Source organism: Gossypium hirsutum, chromosome A09 (assembly GCF_007990345.1).
Source record: "Gossypium hirsutum isolate 1008001.06 chromosome A09, Gossypium_hirsutum_v2.1, whole genome shotgun sequence".
In the NCBI taxonomy this organism is placed as follows: domain Eukaryota; kingdom Viridiplantae; phylum Streptophyta; class Magnoliopsida; order Malvales; family Malvaceae; genus Gossypium; species Gossypium hirsutum.
The window spans coordinates 5,916,277-5,934,462 of NC_053432.1; the positions used below are offsets into that span (position 1 = coordinate 5,916,277).

The following is an 18,186-nucleotide window of genomic DNA, read 5'->3' on the forward strand; positions in this document are numbered from 1 at the left end:
AGAAGCACATGATTGGTAATAATTATGATGAGAAAAGAAAACCCTGTTTATTACAATACAAACTCTCCTCACTCTCACTGTACAAAAGAAAAAAACCAAACTCACAAATAAAAAATATATATATGTAGGGAAAATTTCATGCTGCACTTGACTTAATTAGCAGTCGGTATTCATCGTTTTATTAGTAACAACAAATCGGACATCGGATAAGTCCGTTTTCGTTACAGTCCGGACACCTTTGGAATCCATAGTCACCTTCTCCACCATCTTCATGTTCTAATTCCACACCATCTTCATTTTCATCATCATCTTCATAGTACACTTTACAACTGCCTGAACAAGTCTCACATGGCACGAACCTGATATCACCACAAGCTTCACATGGTCCAATATCATCATCATCCATCATTTCACACCCTTCAATGGCTTTCATTAGTGTACCTTCTTCATGCATTTGCCTTATTTCATCAGCTCCACCGATGTATTTTTTCCCAATAAAAACCTTTGGCAATCCACCACACCCTTGTTCCCCCATTAACTCTTTTAATTCATCTTTGAACCCTGAATGCATTGAAACATCACGTTCATCGATACGAACACCTAAGGTTTTAAGGATTAACCTAATATGACAACAATCCTCGTATGTCTTTCTAACACCTCTTAAACTTGTGAAATATAAAACAAGTTTGTCTTTTTTAAGCCTGAGATGAAAAGGGTTAGTAGAAGGGAGTTGTTCAAGTGTTTTCCTAAAGCTAGAAATGATTTCAGGATCGAAATCTGTGATTACTGAATCTGATTTTTGATCTTCTTCTTCTTCTTCAAATTGAACCCATAATGGCTTTTGAGACACTGTGCCATTTGAAAAGCTTCTAATATGAGATGGAGGACGAGGACTAAGGTCTTCAAGGCCAGCCATTAATTCCCATGTGTTAATTGTTTCAGGCTCACCGGGGGGAGTTGCAATAGGTGTTTTGGGGATAACTTTTGGGATCTTATCTTCAATCATTTTGGACCAAACTTCAGCTTCAATCATGGACAAACCTTTACTTTGTTGTTCCTTCTTTTCCTTCACATTCCCATTGTTTTCGAGATTGCCATTGAAGGCTGCAACATTTAAGGTGTTGTTGCCATTGCTTTGGTGGCTTGATTCTATCTTTAAGTTACCTAATGTGGTGGATGTTAATGCTACGACATGGTAGCTATCGCCTCTGTGTTGTGCTGGGTGATGAACATGCATTGTGTAGCTTCTTGGAACAGGTGAATACGGTGCTCGGCAATGCCAGCATCGTTTTTGCCTGGAACTTGCACAACCCATGACAAGGAAAAAGAAAAACAGGGGAAAAAAACAATGAAGGAAAATATGGGATTCTGGTCTGGTGTAAAATTAAATCATTAAAAAATGGGATAGGGAAGAAAGATCCATGAAAATAATCTAATAAATTAAAACCACCAAAAAAAAACAAAAGAAAATTTGAAACTTCACAAGGAAAAAAATAGAACTAAAGATACCCAGATGGGAAATTGGATTAATCAGGTGAAAAGAACTGGGTTGCAGAGATCTTGGGATTTAGAACAGAGAAAAAAGCATAAAAACATTATTTTCTCGAGAAAATTTTGGGATGTAAACAAGAAAACTGGGAATGGAATGAAATGAAAAGAAAATCAAAGAAAATGAGAAAAAGGCTAAGAGATTCGAATTAAGGGAAGGGTGACAGGGAAAATCTTTTTACAAAAGATTGATCATTCAACATCAATTTGTTTCTCCCTCTAGAGGAATTCTAGAGAAAGAGAAACGAAAAAAAAAAAAAACTGGTGGGGAGATTTGTGAATGAGAAAACAGAATTCTTGTTGAAAGGGAAAACTTTAATGAGAAAAAATTAATGGCTGAGTTGTATTGTGTGTAGGTTGGTGTTAGAGAAAAGTAAAAAAGCTGAAAATAAAAGATCAAATAAATCATTTATTTTATTATAATTTTTTTGTATTATTTTTTTAAAGTTTTTTTTGTAGATTTATTATTAGAAAAAATCTAATTGTGAAGTCCATCCTTCTGCTTTATGAAAATTAATGAGTCAATCCTTTTGCTTTGATTTGTAGGTTCTCATTCTAAGAAGTCTACTATTTAATTTTTCGTCTATTTTAATCTTTAAATTTGTGTTATTTATTAAATTATTCCAAAATAAATGAAATAGTTAAAAATTAAAAATTAAAAATTTCATAAAAATTAATTAATTGTTGATGGGATATCGCACGTGGATGCCACGGCAGGAAAGTTAACAAATGTTAACATTTTCATTTATTTTGGGGTGATTTGATAAACAACACAAATTTAAAAACTAAAAAAACAAAAATTTAAATGGAGGGCTAAAAATAATTTTTTTTATTAAGTTAGAGGGCCAAATAAGTTATTATGAAGTTAATATAGTTGTGGTAAACACTAATTTTTTCTAATTTGTTGCATATAAATTTTTGAAAAACTAATATTGACTTCTCAATTTTTATAAAATATAAAAATTAAATTGTAAAAAATTAAAATAAAGAGACTAACTCTTTAATTTTTATAAATAATTGTTAATTTCTAGAGAAGTCATTATTTTATATTGAAATTAGCTGTTTTTGCTTATTAAATTTTTTTATAGTATCTTTTTGGGTGTTTAGTCTAAGAAATAATTAATTATTTTTTATTTAAATTTGAAAAAGGGATAAATTTAAATTTTGTTTCAAAATTTTAAAAAACAGTTAATTGATTTTTTTTAATTTTGAAAGATAAGAGATAAGAACCTAATCTAATAAAATTACTAGATTTTAGCTTTCAAATTCTAATTTCAAAATTCAAAATATTAACTGAAAAATTCAAAAGAAAAGCAATTTTAGCTAAAAATGGTTTAAAAGACTAAAATTTGAAGTTAGTATACTTTTTTCTAATAATAATAATAATTATAATAATAATAATTTACTTTTAACATAATTATTAATTATTTTTATAAAAAAATATTGATGTATTTTCATTTTTTAAAAACATCTTAATGGTGAGCAAAAACAATTTATTATAGCTGACAATAAAACGCGGGAATTAATAGTTAAAATGACTGCCGGTTTTGCATACAAATTCCACTCTCTTTTTTTTCTTCGTTGCACGTGTTTCGATCTCAAGGATACCCAGCTATTTTAAATGAAGATTGGACGTTCGATGATTTTTTGTGTTTACAGTGCCTATTGACGCGCGTGGCGACAGAAGTTTAAATTAAGTCCATTTGTTCTTCTATTACAAAATTAAATATAACCTCTGCATAACGTAAATTTATTTAATGCAAAAAGAAAAAAAGAAGAAGGGTAAACTACAATATTAGTCACTAAATTATGGGTAAGTTTTTGTTTTGGTCACTTAACTAAAAAAAGTTACAAGTTAGTCTCTAAACTATTCAAAAGTTTTCATTCAAATCACTAGGCTATTAAAATCGATGTTATAAGATTTTCTCTGTTCAGATTATTTGACCAATCGAAAGTTATTTTTTTCTTTCTTTTTTACAATTTATTTTTTTTTCATAAAATAACTTTGGACATCTCGAATATGTGAATCAAAATTCAAACAGTTTTTTTCTCCAATTTTCGATACTAACTGTCAGATTGACTTGGATCTAAGGTATGTCATTCTACTCATTGATGGGTACCGATCCACCATACTAATTGTCGAATAGTCACTTGAAGCTCACTGGCGAATTTTTTTTAAAAAAAATAACTTAACAACCTAATTACTTAAATAAAAATTTTAAAATAATTTAGTGATCAAATAAAAATATTTTAATTAAATCACCAAAATAAAAACTTACACATATTTTAGTGACTAATGATAAATTTACCCAAAAAAATTATAAGAAACTGGTCTATAAATAGACAAATGAAGTGAGAAAAATGTCAAGTTTTCAAAAACTATCAATTGAAGTCACATGTAAAAACATAAATAATTTTGGCATTGTAAACGATAAAATTATGTAATATTTTCTATGTATATTTCAGGTTTTAGTTGAACTTTACTTTGCATTTATTTTAGTTTATTATAATTATTTTGTTGAGTGTTTTTTTCTATTTCCCTCGAGCAGTGGTATTTGTCTATTTATATGATATAAGTATTGTTTATTGACATGACATTAGACCAGCTCATGGGTCAGGCTACCCGGCCCGGCCCGAATGCCCGTCCGAAATGTGGGAGGGTTTGGGCAAAAATATAAGCCCGAAAAATAGGCTTGGACAAAAAAATACCCGTTTAAAAAACGGGTCAGGCCTCGGGTAAGGTACTTTTGGCCCGAGCCCAGCCCTGCTCGGCCCGAATTCACTAAATGACAAAAAAATCTGCTATTTTTTTATTTTTTAATGTTATTTTCTTGTTGTTTTCTCCCTATTTTGATACCATATTACTATTATATTGCTACTATTTTGTTGTTATTGTTTAGATATTGTATAAAACTTATTTTATTATTAATTTTGTTATTATTTTAAAGGTATTTCTTAATTTTTTTATTATTTTAGAGGTATTTACTTGTTAAGTTGTATCTATCTTAGTGCTATTTCAGTTTACATATTTTTAAAAATTTATTTTCAATTTGTTAGAAAATATTTATTTTGATTTTTTTAAATATTTTGATGTATTATATATATTAAAAAATTATATAAAATAATATAAAAAATTTAATACGGGCAGGCCGGACCGGGCCCGGGTTTTAGTATTTTTATTTGGGTCGAGTTTGGGTAAAATTTTAGGCCCGGCCTCGTCCGGCCCGAGTCCAATGAATGGGCCTAAATTTTTAGTTGAGCCCGGCTCGAACTCGACCTGGCCCGGCCCATGAGCACCTCTACATGACATGCTAGTTAAGTAGGCTTTATGCATATAGACACGTATCCTACTTTAGACTCAACATGTGTTTATAAGATTTTATGCACGAGTAACATTATAGAAGAGCAAGGTCGACCTGCGAACCTGGCCTACACGTGTAACCTCACAGGAAAGCAAGCCTGCCTGTTAGCCGACCCCACGAGCTCATTAATATCCGACCCAAATCCATTCAAACTTTGAGCCAATGATGACAATTATCTTAACATATTTAAATATATATTATTTGTAATTATATTTTCTAAAATAAAAAAATTCATCACTACAATTGAAATACTACTCAAATCAAATTGCCTAAAAGTACATTAAAATTAAGGATGGCTTTAAAGGCCAACTTCAAATTTACCTATAATATTTAATTATTTTTACTCATAAATTAAAAGTAGTTGAATATGAAGTTAACACAATTCCCCTTTATTAAGTTGGTGAAAAAATAGGTCAGATTTTACTAAGTCCTTGTTTATTAGTCTCGTATTATGCATGCGTAAATTATGGATTGAGTTATTGTTCTTCAATTTAATTTGTTTTAGTCTTTATATTTTTTAGATTCGATTTAATTTAAACGATAGTCATTAAAATTATTAACTAAAATAATATATTTTTTTTTGTGTGAGTATTGTATGAAAACAATATGCAAAGATTACATTACACATGTGATAAAATATTTTTTACATTATACAATAAATTTAATAATTACAATTTAGATCAAATTTAAAATTTTAAAATTCAAAAATTAAAAAAACTAAAAATGACCGAATTAAATTATAAAGATTAAATTTATAATTTACACATTATATAAGGACTAATAACAAAATTTGACAAAATATTTAACTTTAAATGAAATTAAATGAGGAAAGAGTTATTCATTTATTAAGAGAAAAAAGGCCACGTTACTTGCACTTTAAGTTTAAATTAAATATTGTCCTATTTGATAAAAATACATGCATTGATAATAACTCGTATGATTGTATCATAAATGAAAAAGGGTTTAATTTATGTCCCAAATTTGGTTAAATTTTATTCTTAGTCCTTGTACTTTATGAAAATTACAAATTTAATCATTATATTTTAATTTGGTATTTTTAATCTCTTTACTTTTTAAATTTTAAAAGTTCAGTCCTCACTAAATGGTTATTGTTATATTCATTTAAGTTCTATTTTAAAAATATGATGCAACAAATCTATTATCAAATTCGTAATGTTATACTAGTTTGTTATTTTCACATATTATTCACTAAAAATTCAATTAATGGATTAGAAACGGTCATTTGTGTCAATATTAAAATTTCAAAATTCGAAAATTATAGTTATTTAGAATAGTTCAATTGAATAATATAAACTAAATCTAAAACTATATATATCGAATTTAGATAAATGGATTTAATTGCTACTATTTGAGTTAGGACTTAATTATACTTTTAAATTTTAAAAGTATAAAAAACTAAAATTTATCAAATTAAAATATAAAAATTAAATCCACAACTTTTACAAAATAAAAGGATTAATAGCAAAATTAAACCTAAAATTTCTAAACAACTGTCTCTTTTAAGTGCCTTTATTTTATAAGTACTAATACATTTTTTAACCATAAAATATGATATAAAAACATGACAGAAGACATTTCAAATATGTTTAATAGATGTACAATTTTTAGGATTCAACAATTTAATTGTATTAATATTCACATTGCTAATATAAAATATATATATATATATATACTTTGAAATTTTCACATATTTACATCATGGTCGGTCAACTATTAGAAAAAAATTACATATACAATTTTATCCTTTTCATGTTTATAGTATTTTTTATATTATTATTATTTTTTTGTATATTAATTTCTCAATAATCGGTATAATTTAATATGGAAAATGAGGCATATATGCAGAAAATATTTATTACAAAATAGGCCGTTCTTTTGAAATTTAGTGAAATAGGAGTTGCATTTTCTAGTTTTTTTAATATAATTAGTTTCTTTGGTCATATAGTTAAATGTTAATAATTTTATCCTTAAGTCTCACATTCGTATTATTTTTATTTCATGTTGTTTTAAGTATTTTATTTTTTAATTAATATTTTTAATATAATAGCTCATTTGGTTAAACGGTTAAATAATAATGATTTTATTCTTGAGTCCTAAGTTTAATTCATCTTCTAAACACATTTGTAATTTTTATTTCATGTTGTTTCAAGCTCTTTTTTAACCAATAAATATATTGTCTTCAATTTTTTTTATTTTTAATTAATAACAATTTTATTCATAAAATCTAATAATAAATATATATATATATTTTACATACATCTTGATGTTAAAAACATTTGAAACTTGTTAGGATTTAGGAACTGTCAAGCCAAGTGACCAATAGGATCTGGATCTCCGACCCGGATGAACTCGACCTGGAAGAAGAATGTTCACCTGCAGGCCTAGTCAGCTAAGGACCTCGCGGGAATGTTAGATGTTCGCAAAGATAGCAGAAGCCCACAAGGGGAGCTCGCAAAAGCCTTAAAGGGGCAAGGTCGTGAGATACATCCGTAGAGGGGATCACGAACCCTGTAAGGGATCCCCGCTCGTGACTGGTAGATGCGAGGTTCACTAGGGGAGCCAGTCCAAGGATTAGAAAGGACCGCGTGTTCTGCAAGCAAGCGTCCAATAAGCCAAAGAGGCCCAGAGAATGTTAGCACCAAGGATAGGGAAGACAAAACAGTGACCCCCTATTGTGAACTATAATAATAGCAGTAGGAACATGTATAAATAGTCCTTGTGTTTTCCTTAATATGATACGAGAAAAATATTACTCAACAAAAGTAATAACTCCTTTATCTATAATATAAACATCAACTAATTTTTTTATATATTTTTCTTTATATATAATATTTATATGTCAAAATTTATTTTCTTCATGTATATTGTGGGTATGGTGATTTTTAATGTTATAAAATGAAATAATTATTTCCAATATAATTATTATTTTTATATGTAAAATATTTCAAACATCGTTGTTTTTTTCATTTACATTGTGGGTATGATATTTCAAATATTTTTATATGTGAAATGTTTCAATTAATCATTTCAAATATCATTATGTTTATATGTGAAATATTTTATAAACACATACAAAAATATATAATACTAAAATTTACTACACTTATGATATGTATTGAAGAATAAATATTACACATATAAAAATTATATTTACTAAAAATAATGATATTTGTAATAATTATTTGATTTTATAAATAAAAGATTTACTAATTCAAAAGAAGAATTAAAAATAAAATAATTGAAAACAATATATTTATTAATTGAAAAAAACCTTGAAACAACATGAAATAAAATTTATAAATATGTTTAGAAAAGGAATTGAACTTAAGACTCAAAGATGAAATCACTATGATTAAAGTGAAAAAGTGGTAATAATAGAATTATAGGGTTATCGACGATGGAACGTGAGAACAATGATAAAAGAGATACGGCTAATCAATCAACTCAAAAGGTTTGCATCAGGGAGACGGAGGGAGATCCAAATGTGGTCATGGACTCAAATTCGATTACAGAGAAGCCTTTTTTATGGAAAGATTGTTTGTTAGGTACTAGACTTAGGGCTGACGAATGAACAGAAGCCATGGATAATTTTCATGGCAAAGGGGACTTTGAGTTATTGAAAGTTGACATCTTACACTCATCGGTTAATAGGATTCCATCAATTCACTTATCTAAGCGGGTGAATCAAATCCTCATCAAAGACATGGCTTGCACGGTGGTAATCAAGCTTCTTGGAAGGAGCATTGGATATTCGATGGCTTTATAATAAGGTTTGATCCCTCTGGAAACTGTCCTAGCCGTTTCGCTTAATGGATGTTGAGAACTATTATTTTCTGGCAAAATTTTAGGGCTCGGAGGATTTTGCGAAGGCCTTGTGCCAAGGGCTTTAGATTGTGTATGGGCAGTACCTAACGGTGCAACCCTGGGCCATGGATTTCAACACAACACAACCTTATCAAGCATGGTCATAGAGTGAATTTGGCTTCCGGATCTGCCTGGCCACATGTATAAACGAAAAATCTTGTGGGAAATAGAGAGACGATAGGGAAAGTTGCAAAGTTAGACTTCAATACAGATAATGGGGTCAGAGGAAGGTTTGCAGGGATGGCAGTGTATGTGAATTTGAAAAAGGCCCTAATATCCTAGGTTTTGGTCAACGGGGTTTTACAGCGGGTAAAATATGAGCATTTGCCTACTGTCGATTTCTCGTGTAGGCATTATGGCCATGTAAAGGAGTTTTTCCCTAACGGAATGAATAGACAAAAGGAAACAGAGAAAGGGGACGCTAATGGTAAGGGTGAATAAAGAACAAATATAGCTTCAAACATGGACGAATCGACAAAAAATTTAAGCATTTATGGCCCTTGGATATTAGTGGAGAGAAGAGGTTGGCAACCGTCGAGGACAGTGAAGGAAAACGATGGCGAGGTCTTAGGGGTATCAAGTAACTCATAGTTCCATGCCTTAGAAACCCTAGTAGAGAAAGAGGGTAACCAGGAACAATGGAATAGGTTTGAGGTTGAAACAATCTAAAAGGAAGAAAACCAAATAATATTGACTTCAACAAAAGTGGCTGGCTAATCATTTGCGGGCCTGGGCAAACAAAAGAAAGGTGTGGGTAGTTTAGCATATAAAGGGAAGGGGCATCATAGGATAGTGAAAAGGTGTAACACCCCAAACTCGGCTTGGACATTATGACTGAATCTGGAGATGTCACATTAAAGTATTTTTCACAAAGTACGATATTGTAAAAAACTCATTCTTAATTTATCCTCTTTGTGTATTCTTATAGAGGTTCGTTTAGTTTAAAACTCAAGTCATTTATCAAAATCTTAATCAAATTAAAATTGTTAATTATTACATTTTAAAACATTGTTTGTTACGGAAGCTTTTAAAATATGTTGCGTAAATGTGATGTTTTGGGAAAAACATTTATTTTTTTGAAAACACGCGTCTTTTCCTACTGCTAGCAGTTATAAACCCAGGCAAATAAAAAACCCAAATTTAAGTTAAAATCCATAGAGGCCTTATTACATAAGCAAATACCCAATTAAATTACTTATAAATTAAAAATCAAATATGAGAGCAAGAGCAGTTGTGTTGCCACCATTGAGTCCCTCGCAGCACCGATCCACCTAAGGTTGGGGATTACTTGTATAGTTAAACAGATGGGCGAGTTTACGAAAACTCAGTGTGTAATCTCATATAAGCAAACAGTCAGAAAACAAACACAGTCTGGGCCTAAGCTGTAACGCCCCCACGCCCGAGACCATCGCCGGAGTCGAGTATGAGGTGTTACTAAGCTTAGTTTAACATTTTTAGAACTGTGGATTATTGTTTCTACATTCACAGCTTTTAAGCTACTTGCGTCATAGTCACAAGAAAAATCATATCTCGAGTTACGAGACTCTAAATTAAGATCCGTAAATTTTTCCTGAATCTAGACTCATATACCTATCTACTAAATTTTTTCTAGAATTTTTGGTTGGGCCAATTAGTACAGTTTATTAGTTAAAGTTATCCCTGTTTCAGGACTCGACTGGTCTGACCTCTGTTTACTACAAACCACATTTCTCTCTGTACAAAATTCATATGACTATGAGATTTGTTTCTACTAAAACTAGACTCAATAAGGATTCTGAGGATATAAAATATACCACCTAATTATATCTTTATAATTTATAATGAATTTCTAAAGTTGGAATAGGGGATTCAAAAACTGCTATGACCCTGTTTCACTAAAATTCAAATATCTTCTAACATATAATTCCTTTACCTGTTTCATTTGTTTCATGTGAAACTGGACATAATAAGCTTCAATTTGATATGTATTCCATCACCAAATTCAATTGCTATGATTTTTAATAAATTTTCAAACTCGCATCAGTGTTGCTGCAGTATTCTGTTTATGGCAAATTTCATCCTTTTTATGAGTTTTTATGCACTAAGTATCTTAATAGTTTTCCTTAACATCAAACATAATCTACACTAACCATTTTCATAATTTATCATTATCAAGCATTTCCTCAACCATTCCACAACCATACCATAAGATCATTTACACAAAATAGGTATATTGCTATACATGCCATACTTAAATTTACAAGCCATTTACCAAAAGTCTTCCGGATAGTGTGACTGAGCCTTCGACCTATCCCGACTCCTGAGCTGGCTTGTCCAAAACTACAATGAGTAAGAAGGAGGGAGTAAGCATAAATGCTTAGTAAGTTCATATGCAAATAATAAGTAACATAACAAACAGTTATACCAATCAACATTAGCATACATCACTAAAACACATATCACATTTCTGATCATTTTTCATCATCTTATTACCTTATAGTGGTTGTATCAATACTCAACCCGAGGGTTAAATACATACCTGTCCAAAATATCCATTTCACATCACTCACCAATACTTCTCTTTACATCTCGAATATTCCTCCATTGAGTAGAACTTTACCCGTTGAACACATCGGAATATAATTCGGATACATGGATAATTTGCATATAAGTGCCACATATTCAATCAAGCAATCATGTAACCCGCCCATAAGCGAATTCGGACTCAACTCAACGAGCTCGGGCGTTCGCATCCATAAGTGAACTCGGACTCAACTCAACGAGTTCGGATGCCTAGTTACATCTCACGAACTCGGACTCAACTCAACGAGTTCGGACATTCGCATCCATAAGTGAACTCGGACTCAACTCAACGAGTTCGGATGCTCAACCATTCTAGTGACATGTCACTTGTATCCTAATCTATTCCTAAGGTTCAAACGGGCTTTTTCCTCGAACACTTATCCTTGCCGTCTTCCGTAGAATGCCGAAATCAATACTCGGTAACAATTATATTTAACAAGTAGTTCACATAATTTACATATTATTTGAAATTAACCACAAAGCATACATTTCATAATAAAATTTAGCATAACATATAATTAACATCAATAACTTAAAAATAACCATTATGCTACATTATTTACACATGAACTTACCTTGGTACCAAAATACAAAGATTTTGCAATTTAGTCCACAATCTTTTCTTTTCCTCGATTGAGGTCGATTCCACGTCTTTCTTGATCTAAAATAACACATTTAGCTTATTTAATACTCACATTATCAAATTAATCCTTAACTCAAATTTTGGCAAAATTACAATTTTACCCCTAAATTTTTGCAATTTATATTTTTGCCCCTAGGCTCGGGATTAAACTTTATTCCTTATTCTTATGTTTTACAACATGCTGATCACTTTTCTCTTCTATGGCAACATCAAATTCTCACTCTAACATGTACTTATGACTATTAGGTATTTTTACCGATTAAGCCCTTTTACTCGTTTTCACTCAAAACCGAGTAGCACAAGTTGTCTAACATAATTTAAAACCCCATATTCTATCATAAAACATCAAAATACACAAATTTCACCTATGGGTATTTTTCCAAATATGAACCCTAAGTTGAATTATTGTTAGCATAAGCTTAATCGAGCTACCGGGATCTCAAAAACGTAAAAATCATTAAAAACGGGGCTTGGAATCACTTACTATGGAGCTTGGAAGCTTGAAACAAACCCTAGCTATGGAGAACCCTTGAAATTTCGGCCTAATGAAGAAGATGGACAAAAATTGGCTTTTAATTTTATTTTTAATTCATTTTAATAACTAAATGACCAAAATACCCTTACTACTAAACTTTTCAAAAATTCCTTCCATGTCCTAATTTTGTCCATGAACTTAAAATTGGTCAAATTGCTATTTAAGACCTCCTCATTAATATTCCAAAACAATTTCATACTAAAAACTTCTAGAATGCAAGTTTTGCAACTTATTCGATTTAGTCCCTACTTTCAATTTAAGCATTTTAGGCATAGAATTTCATCACGAAATTTTCACACAATCATGCAATCATATCATAAACCTCAAAATAATTATAATCTCGGATTTGTGGTCACGAAACCACTATTCCGATTAGGCCCTAATTCGGGATATTACATAAGCCCTTTTTAGTAATAGTGACAATATCAGTTTGGGCTTTAAGCTATCTCAATACAGAAACAGTCATGTGTTCGGGCTTTGGCCCATTGCAGTAACAGTAAACAGTGCAATAACAGTACAGTAATAGTGCAGTAATAGTAAACAGTGCCGTAACAGTAGACAGTATGTAAGTCCTACCCATCCAGCCTCTACACTCCATCTCCGTCCAACCCTACACTCTATATGGGGATAAAATCAACCTACTCATCCCTACACTCCAAGTAGCACCGGTTGTGACACTAAACAGTATTTGTAGCAGAGCTATCAGTATAATAGGCTTAGAGCCATCAGTGATTTGCAGCAGAGCTGCCAGTACAGTACAATTCCTCCAATCATATAAAAACCTATCCCCATGCAATGCATCATGCAACATGTCATAATATTATACATGTATTCAATACAGTTACAATAGTATGCTAAAATATAAACATACATCACATAGGCGTAAAACAATCATCTTACCATAAAAGGGCAAAACAGTCATTTTATCGATTAAGGGTCTAGATATGCTTACCGACCCAACAGAAGGTCCACAATCATCTCGAGCGATCTGTGCAACCTTAATAGTCAAACAGTAAATATAGGCCTAAGGCCCATTTGCGGGTTTAAACCTTTTGAAAAACAAACCTTTTGCACATGCCCAGGTTTGAACCCAAGACTTCTCAGACATTTTCCAGAACACTTAACCACTGAGGCAGACATACAGTTATGTCACTTTCTTGTACAATTAAACATTTATGTGCAGCCTCCGTGCCTAGGCTTGAACCCAAGACTTCTTAGACACTTCCCAGAACACTTAACCACTAACGCAGACACACAGTTTTGTCACTTTCTTGCACAATTAAACATTTATGTGCAGCCTTCTAATTGTTCCCATGCTCAAGACCTAATACTTCTAGGCCCAAAATTCGGGGCGTTACAAAGGGAGTAGACCTAAAGTTGTTATGGGCCAGCAAAGGATATGTAACTGCCCAATTTCAATGAAATCAGAATAGTTATTTCGTGACCACAAATCTGACGTAAAAAGAAAATTTTATTTTAATATTATAGCATGGTCTATATTATGATAGAAAGGTGGCATGAAAATTTTGATAAGAAAATTTTATTAATTTTGTAGTTAATTGATTAAAAAGGATCAAATAAAAAAATACATTTTCGGGACTCCGTTCCGATAAATCGAATCCATAAATATTTGTAATAAATATTTACGAAAATAGTTGTGTAGTTAATTAGGTTTTGATTAGGTGAATTTAACTTAATTAGGAGTAGTTATGAAAAAGGGTTAAATTGCATAAAGGGTAAAAGTTTAATTATAAATTAAAGAAAGTTAAAAGGACCAAATAGGAATTATGCCATTTTTAAATGTTGAGGCGGTTTACAATAAAAAATATAAAAGATATTTTAATTAAAAAATATTTATTATATATTATATTAACTTAATAAATAAGTAATATATTAATTTATATTATTATATTATATTATTATATATATTATATTATTATATATATATGTAAAACAAATGAAAAAGAAACAAAGAAACAAAATAGGTTGAAATGAACATGGGAGAAAGAAAGAAAGAAAAAGAAAAAGGAGAAATTAAGGTTTAAGGGTTCAAATTCAATTTGATTCGAAAAACTCAAATACGAAGCTAGATCGAGGAAAGGAAAAAATCTCAGATTAGTAAACTTTTGTATACAAACAAGTATCGAGGTAAGTTCGTGTAACTTAATATTGATTTTTGAAATGTTTGGATTGTATGATTATGTGCTATGAATGTTAATTGAATATTTAATATATAAAATACGATCGTATTTTCAATGTGACTTGAGAAAATGGATAAGTCCCGGTTGAATGAAGGAAATTCGATAGAATATTGTAAAGGTGATTCTGCATGTGTTGTAGACAGGATTTAGCTCAGATGAGTAATCCTGATAAGTCTCTCGAGCATTATGAGATAAAGTTCCATAAGTATAGTAATTCGTAGCAATTCCGCAAAAGTTGTGGGCTACCATAGCTCTGTGTGAGCATCGATGTATTGGTAATAATTCTGCATAAGTTGTGGACTATTGTAGCTCTGTGTGAGCATAGAAGTATATAATTTACCTAAATGACTTGAAAAGGTGGCTTGAGAGTTTCGTACACTTTAAGTGTACTATACAAGAGTATCCATCGATATTCCGATAATTTCAACGGGAAAAAAATTTAGAAAATGGTTAATGGGTTTGAATAAATTTCTCTTGAAAATGTACATGTGGTATGGAATTATAATCAAGTATAAATTATGATATGATGAGCTCATCTATGTGATGATATTATGTGTAATTGCTTGACTAACTTTGATGATGAAGTTGTATGTGATAGGGTAATGATTTATTTGCTTGAATGCATGCATGTTTGATTAAATTTAATGGAAACACTTGGTAAGTTAGTTTCTGGTGACATGAACTTACTAAGCATTAAATGCTTACTAGATTTTATTTCCTATGTTTTATACTGCTCGGAAGCTCGGAAAAGTTAGAGATAAGTCGGAGCATCATCACAATATCAACCTGCTCATTTTGGTATACAAAATGTTTTTATTTTGGTATAATGGCATGTATAGGCTACTGGTACCAATGTTAATAATGAATTGGATAAATGTAATCTAGCCATTGGAATGGCTAGTAATGACTTGATTTTGGTATGTTTATAAATTAAATTATGGTTATACATGTATGTTTGGTACATTTTGGGTTAATTAGATTTAAACATGTATGTTATGGAAAGGTAATATATGAGTTAAGATCTTAACCATACATATCATGTTAACTGTTTGTAATTGGATTGTAAATCATGCTTGAATTGATTGGTTGGTATTGGGAAAGTTTTGTACAGGTTTTGGATGAAATGGGTGAGAAATAGGGCTTGGAAAATAGTCTTATTTTATTCACACGGGTGTATGACTGCTATAAGTAAGAATTTTTTTTGAAAGTTTACGAAAAATTTTCTCGAGATACCAATTAGTCTTGAATCGATTCTAATGTATGTTTTGGGCTTCGAAGGTCTATTTAAGGGACGTTATGACTAATCTCAGGAAATAAATAATGTTTGACTCGATTTATCTAAAAATGTTCTATAAACTCTGGTAATGCCTCGTGACCCTGTACCGGTGACGGATATGGGTTAAGGGTGTAACAGGATGGGCTCTTTTGAGTTGGATTTAGAAAAGGGAGTAGGTGTATCAAACATAGGCTTCAAGCAACAATGGCCTACTAAGGATAATTCCTTGCTTTTGGGACCAGGGCACCACATGCCTGCTTAAAGGGAAGGGCCCTGTAGAGAAAGAAGGGGGAAATAAGGGAGTTGGGCTGAAAAGAGTTATGTCGGGTGGAGAAGGCCTGAATGAGCTAACTGCAAGGGTTAGGGAGTTGAAGGATTCTCACTTGGTACAAGGCGGCAGAGCTTTGAGGGAAGCATGAATTCTCATCGATCCGCTGGAGCCTAAAGTAGAAGAAAAGAGAGGATCGTACATAAATGGTCATGCACAAAATTTTTCAATGGTCGGGAAATAGGGAGAATAAGGGTTGATCAAAGGAAGCTTTTAAAAGGCCGCCTTTGGGAAAAGTTCTCAATGTAACCTCCGTTCGGGGTTTGGTAGTCTGCAAGAAGTGTTGGTAACCCTGACCGAAAGAATCTTGGATCCGAGAGGGTACTCGATAGTGATCTTCAAAAAAAATATTCGGTTCAGGTCTTTCACAAGTGCACGTAGACCGAGGGCCATGGGATCTCGCGTAGAGCTAGGGGGTTTATGCAGTGGTAAGGGAAAAAATAATGGGAACAAGAAAAATAGAAAACTAAACAATGTCATAAAGGAGAAAGACAGCCCAATCAATGCCTCACCCCCCAAAGTGCATTTGATAGAATTAGTTAATAATATTATTGAGTTATTAAAAAGCCAATTTCAACAAGGTCTGGTAACGAAAGTTTTTAAAGAAGTGGGTGAGATTACAGATGATCAGAATGATGTACGACAGTAAAAGTGGAGGGCTTTATAGTAATTTATTTAATTATTAATGAATTCTAAATTTTTCATTTTTACTTGGAACTATCAAAGGTGTGCAAACGTAAAGTTTCCATATATCTTCAGAGAATATAAATGGAGCACAAGCCTAATGTCATTAGCTTACTAGAAAGAAAAATCAATGGTAATAAAACATATGGGATAATTGTGAAACTAGGGTTCCAATATTTGTATCGAGTCCAAGCAAAGGGTTTTTCTGGCGGAATCTGGATTGGATGGAAGGATTCAGTTCATCTTGAAATTGTTAAAAATCACCCTCAAATTAATTTAACACAGGGACGTCATATTGCATTCATCTATGGTAGTTAAAATAAAACTAGAAGAAGAGTGCTTTGGGAGGCGTTAAAAGAGACCATCCCTGCTGCCTTTGTTCCTTGGATGGCAGTAGGGGATTTTACTGTTATCCTTTTTTGAAAGGGATAAAAAGGGGTAACACTATTAGAAGACGATGCCCTTATTTTGGAGAATTTTTTGAATCAAATAATCTTCATGATCTGAGATATAGAGGGCCATCATTTATGTAACAGCCCGTTTTTTTAGGGTTGATCGGAACAGTGGTTTCGGGGCCGCCAAATCCGAACGAGTAGGTTGGTAAATATTATATTTAATATTTACGAGTTAATTGTGATTTTAAAAATATTTTTGATATTGTGATTTTTGTTTTATAAGCGATTTATTAAGTTCAAGTGGTATGACCCTAAGATCAAGTGGGTTTAGAAAATGAGGTATCGGGACCTTGTTTCTATAAACCGAGTCGTAAATATTTTTATAAATATTTACGTAGTGGCAATAAGATGGTATTAAAGTTTCGTTGAAAAATTTTATCGTTTCGATAGTTAATTAAACAAAAAGGACTAAATTGTGTAAAGTGCAAAAGTTGTGTACTATAACCTAAAGGTATTAAATAGATATAGAACTTAAAAGTAAAAGTCCTTACTTGGTAATTAGCCCATTAAAGAGATAGTGGGATATGATGGCTTGGCATTTGGTGTAATAGATAAAGTGTATAAAGGTTAATATTGTAAATTGGTTAAAAATAATAATAAAATAAATATAATAAAAGAATCAAGGTGTCATCTTTTTCATTCTCTTTTTACCAGCAGAATATGAAGGCTTGAAAAGCCATGGAAGAAGCTTCCAACTTTCAGCTAAT

The 18,186-nt window shown here is 31.4% G+C and overlaps 1 protein-coding gene across 1 annotated transcript; it reads right to left on the bottom strand.

The window, feature by feature from the left end:
• Positions 1-1,890, bottom strand: LOC121206496 (uncharacterized protein At3g28850). Its single transcript, XM_041077456.1, has one exon. The coding sequence runs from the start codon at positions 1,313-1,315 to the stop codon at positions 182-184; it is 1,134 nt and encodes a 377-aa protein (XP_040933390.1). The 5' UTR covers positions 1,316-1,890; the 3' UTR covers positions 1-181.
• Positions 1,891-18,186: the final 16,296 nt, after the last annotated feature.